This window comes from Anarhichas minor, unplaced genomic scaffold (assembly GCF_050575085.1).
Source record: "Anarhichas minor isolate MPS153535 unplaced genomic scaffold, ASM5057508v1 ptg000006l, whole genome shotgun sequence".
In the NCBI taxonomy this organism is placed as follows: domain Eukaryota; kingdom Metazoa; phylum Chordata; class Actinopteri; order Perciformes; family Anarhichadidae; genus Anarhichas; species Anarhichas minor.
This window is the reverse complement of record NW_027466452.1, coordinates 3,562,501-3,567,787: the sequence shown is the minus strand read 5'-3', so window position 1 is coordinate 3,567,787 and position 5,287 is coordinate 3,562,501. Positions and strand designations below refer to the sequence as shown.

At 43.2% G+C, this 5,287-nt stretch overlaps 1 protein-coding gene across 1 annotated transcript; it reads left to right on the top strand.

Moving 5' to 3' along the window:
• Positions 1-1,470: 1,470 nt before the first annotated feature.
• On the top strand, positions 1,471-2,996 carry LOC142935401 (uncharacterized). The gene has a single exon (XM_076079768.1). The coding sequence runs from the start codon at positions 1,542-1,544 to the stop codon at positions 2,517-2,519; it is 978 nt and encodes a 325-aa protein (XP_075935883.1). The 5' UTR covers positions 1,471-1,541; the 3' UTR covers positions 2,520-2,996.
• Positions 2,997-5,287: the final 2,291 nt, after the last annotated feature.

Sequence of the window (5,287 nt, the reverse complement as noted above, 5' to 3'; positions counted from 1 at the left end):
ACGACCATATAAGGTGGTTAGTGAGGAATGTGCCAAGAGCGGGGGATGGACGAATGCTGGCTGCAAGGAGAGGCGTCTCAGTGGACCATCGGGTCATGGGCCAAGGAGGATCGGACTTCAGCCAATCACTGAGCTGATCGATGGTAAAGAATGTGAAACATGAGACTTTCCCTGACTTTTCCTTGGGACAATAGGACTGTGCATCGGCGGACATCTTCAGATCCTCTGCGGGCCATCGGCCAGACACACCAGTCTGCCGGGTGGCCCGGATTGGGCCTCTATTTCATGAAATATGATGCTATTAATAGTGTGATTCGGTTGTGTTGATGAAGTATGTGGTGACGTTCGAAGCCTCGCGAGCCGGCCGCACCACGTGACTGATTCAGGAAATGGTTCACGGGTCTGGCGTGCGATTCGAAATATAAGGGGCAGCGAAACGCAATGGATCCAAAGGTACCTGGGTGAACCAAACATTGGAAGATTGGAGAACCCCCTGGAGTATTGGGAAGGACATAAAAAATGTGTATCCGAACTTGTATAAACTTGCTGTTGCTTTTCTCTGTACCGCAGCTTCATCTGTGCCTGTGAAAGGGTGTTTTCTAAAGCAGGCGAAATAATCTAAAAAAAAAAGAAACCGCCTGAAGCCCAGCACTGTGGAAAAGTTGTTATTTTTAAATAAAAATGAATAAAATGTTTTACGTGTTACATATTGTCCCTAGTAAGATAAGGACAGTCACAAACCAAGCTACACAAGCACATTCGGCCGTAGCTCAATGGGTAGAGAGGGTTGTCCGGTAACCGCAAGGACGGCGGGTCGATCCTTGACTGCTACATGTTAAATGCAGAAGTCAAATTTCGTATATGTATATGACAATAAAATCATAGCTTTAACTTTTCACATCACAACCCTCTCCCCAATTTGTTTCCACTTTCCCTTTTGACCCCACCATTGTATCATAAAGACAGACACCATATTAATGAGTTCATAAGTTATGTATTGGCATCACAAACATCATTCATTCATTTATTCAATTCAATGCTTCACACACCAAAGCCATGGTGTCATTATAATCACTCTGCCTGTTTTACATTTATTGTCCACTTGATGGCACAGTAGAGCAAATTAAGCCCCATGAAGCTTCGACCCATGAGTGAACCAATTGGATGGAAAGCTTCAATGCTTCATGAAGCTTCATCTCGCCATCACTAGTCAAATTGACCCCAAAAGTAACAGGAGGGTTAATAAAGGCAAGCTTAAACTAACAGTGGTGTCTGAAATCAGTCAATCAAAAACCATATGGGTGTCTCAGGCAGGAGACAGGGACCAACTGAGGCTAAAGAGGGTTTTTAAAAGAGTGCACTGGCACAAAGGGCGCATGTGTTGCCAGTGTTGCTGATGAGCTCAGGTGTTTCCACTCTGCTGATGACCCTTTGCCAACGCCCACCTCAAAAAAGATAAAAGGGAGCTGCCACACGAGACTGGCACAGGAATCCTAACTTTGCAGACTGGTCAAGTAAAGAACCTTAACTTATCTCTGAAGATGGTCACCATGGTGGTTTTTCTTCTGGCTTTTGTTGGAGCGGCATCTTCAGAACTCCCACACAGACGGAGGTGTGACCCGGAGCAAGGACAAGAAACGCCGACTCTTTGCTCAAATTACAAAAACATTTTACACCTCGATGATGTTCAGACAAAACTCGAAGAGAACCAAATGCTGCTGCGAGAGAGGATTGATGCTATGGAAGGTAGGACCAGACTGCAGCTTGATTCTGCAAACGGCAACATTAGTGCGCTTGAGAGGTTAGTGGCGAACGTTTCGAACGCACAAAAGGACCTAGAAGAGATGGTGTCACACACTGAGATGGCGTTGAGAGATGCAAAGACAAAGCTGGAGGAACAGGAAGTTGACATTGCCAGCCTGAAGAGAGAAGTTGGAGAACTGGTCAAACGTGGGGAGAGAGTCAGGGGAAACATCAGTGAGATTGAGGAGAGACTTGATACAACTGAGAGGCAGTTAAGGGAGAGAAAAGAGAAACTTGAAAATCTGGAGTCAGAAACTGGGGCTGCGTTCAATGCCACACAGAAACTGCTGAATCTGTACAAGAAGGAACTCTCCCACCTTAACTCGACGGCCCAGGAGCTCAAAGTCAAAGTCGAAGACCTACTGAATCCCACGGAGACGCAACTTGAAGCTAACCTGACGGAAATACAAAATGACAGCGCAGGTAAGTTTTACGAGTCTGTATTCTCTTTAAAAATGTTTTCAGGAATTGACTGCAAAAATGTCCTTTTGATAATGACTCAAGCGTTCAGCACAAAACTGAATGATCAAAAGGCTGAAGTTGATGGATTCAGGAATGTTGATGAACAGCTGAAACCTGCAGTGGACCAGCAGAAGGCTGACATTGACGGCTCAAGAGTGACGAGATCGTCCAATCCCTTAACAAAAGCTTTGCAACTTGTACCCCGAAAATGGATAAATACTGAGCTGCTGCTTTTTTATAAATGTGGAATGTAAAATAGTTTAAAGTAACATTAACTTTTTTTTTTTTTTGTTTTTTCAGAACTCAGAACTGAAGAAAGTGAACTCTCATTAGAGGTGAAGTGCCTTACAGCAGAAGGTAAGGGAAAGCATAGTAAGTAATAGTTCAAGATGCTAAACACACACAACTGAATTTAACAATGTTTGCATTCCTTTCTTCAGTCAATGCCAAGGTGGCCTTTTCTGCAACTATAATCGAATCCAATGATGCGTTCACTGGACCCGGCACGAACAGCACCAACAATATTCTCATCTATAACAGCGTCTTCACAAACGTTGGCTTCGCTTACAACTGTAAAACTGGTATGTTCTAGATGCATAACCTTCAGAAAACTGACCAACGATTAACAGATATGAAAGTATGTGTCTTTAAAATGGAATGCATCCTCCATATTATTGGATATCATATGGGAAACATTGATTTAGTAATCTGGTCAGAACATGGCAAAATCTTCCTACCACGGCCTCTGAAGCTTTTTCACAAGTTGCCTATACGTCCATCAAGCTTTAGGATGTGTTGGGAGGTGATTTTGTTACTTTTAGAATGAAGGTGGCTAATTGTTTGCCCCAGTTTGTAATCTTTATGCTAAGCTAACCAGCTGCATGGCTTTATCTTCATTTTTAACATGCAGACGTAAGAGTAGTATCGATCTTCTCATCTAACTGAAATGTATTAAGAAGTAAGGACAAATGTTTTTCTAACTTATTGATGTCATTGCATTCTCCTCAACAGGCATCTTCACTGCTCGACTGAAAGGCGTTTACCACTTTTCATTCATGACTTTCGGCTACAACGGTCACACTTCAGGAGCCATCCTGGTGAAGAACAGGCATTCCCAAGTGAGCACCTGGGAATTCACCGGCTCAGATAACAGTGACACCACCAGCAACACGGTAATCCTTGAGCTGAATGTCAGAGAGACCGTCAACGTCATCCTGAGGAAGGGTGGAAAAATACATAACAGTGTCTTCAGTGGGTTCCTCATCTTCCCAACATTGTAGATTTTAGAACAGACTGAGATGCCAAGGTTTTTATTTAGGGACGCATGTCTCGTCTCAATCTGTTCTTCCTTTCAGCAATTTCTCATGTGAAATTTTAACATTTTGGAGGATTGTTGAAATGTCAAAATAAAAGATGAAACAAATGTGGTGTTGAACTGTTTTTGGCTTGCTGTGCATCAAACACCTCGCTGCTAGTTAAAGATATTTTTAAAACCCGAGATCAACATATGAACATTAACTCAATCACTGTCAAAAATCCAAGTCACTGAAACACTATATTTCAGTCTTTTCAAGTGATTGTCGTCACAATGGGGACATCTGGTGGCACAACACTTGGTATTGCATTTGTATGGAGGAAAAGAGACTCAACATACAAGTGAACTCACAGCTTTCATCCTTGATATTTTGTTCAATATTATATAATAAACATTGACCGATTTTAAATAACATACGACTCTGCTTCTTAATGTGACAGATTAACTGATATGTGTAATGTTGGGTATGCTAAAGCTCGGCATCGATACGCCCTGATACAGTAGGATTTAGGACGCACACGATGATCCGATGAAACATGTTCTACTTCAAGCGCATGTTACGCTCAACTAACCTCCAGGAGTCGGTGTCTGGGTTGTACATCTCGACGCTGTCTAGGTTGGTGTTCTCATCGCCACCAATGGCATAAAGACTCTCTCCGTGTACCACCACTGAGAAGTTGCTTCTAAACTCCTGCATGTCAGCGAGCCTCTTCCAGCTGTCCTGCACGGGGTCGTAACTATAGCATGTGTGCGATGAAAGAAAAAAGGTAGATGGAAATGTTCAGACCCCATCTGTGCATCTGTGGGACACTAGGTTATTCAAAGTGCGAAGATATTTGTGCACCAGTTGTGTCCTTTTACCTGAAGGCAGATTTCATCATGTCATCCTTGCAGTAGTAGTAACATCCTCCAAACACAACTTTCCCACCATTGCTGCTACTCCATGCCTGAACTTTGGCTTGTTTGGCATCTCACCCAGCCTCCTCCACTCAATCTTCTTCACCAAGCCTATACCACTGCGTAAGGAGTTTGCAAGCCACAGTTCCCTGCTTGGTATGCGCTGTCCCACATCTGGGTTCAGCTGGTCTCCCCCGACCACAACCAGGGCGTCTTTGGGACGTCGGACCCGGCCCTGATCCTGGCTTTCTGGAAGGCTGAACCATAGAGATCCACCTCTTTGTTTCCGAAGCTCTCCATGCGTAGGTTAATGGCCCTGACCTCCCTGAACTCTCGAAAGGTCATGAGTGTCACACGAAGTGTTATGTGCACTTTTTTTTTTATTACACACAATTATGAATGAATGAATGATTTTGCTCTTGATTGTTTTGGATCATCTCTTTTAAGGCATTTCTCTGCTGCATTACATCTCGTCTTGTTCTTGCCTCCATTAAAAGTGCACTAAACAGGATTCAGAATGTGATTTTTTTGTTTGAGCACCGTGTGACAGAATAATTGTTAAAACTACAGACCCCTATCCGTTTTCTTGCTCAAAAGGGTTAATTTTGTGGGCAGTTATTTTTATATAGAATCTGCAGTTACCTTGGAAAAAGAATCATAAAGATGGGTTTCCTTTTTGCATTGCGTGGCTGTCGCATGAACCAGCACAAGTTTCGATTGAGTTACGTTACATGTCAGAATAGTAAGAGAAGTCTACACATGGCAGAAAATCAAAGAGAGGTTTGGTGGTTTAAGTGGTGACGGACATTC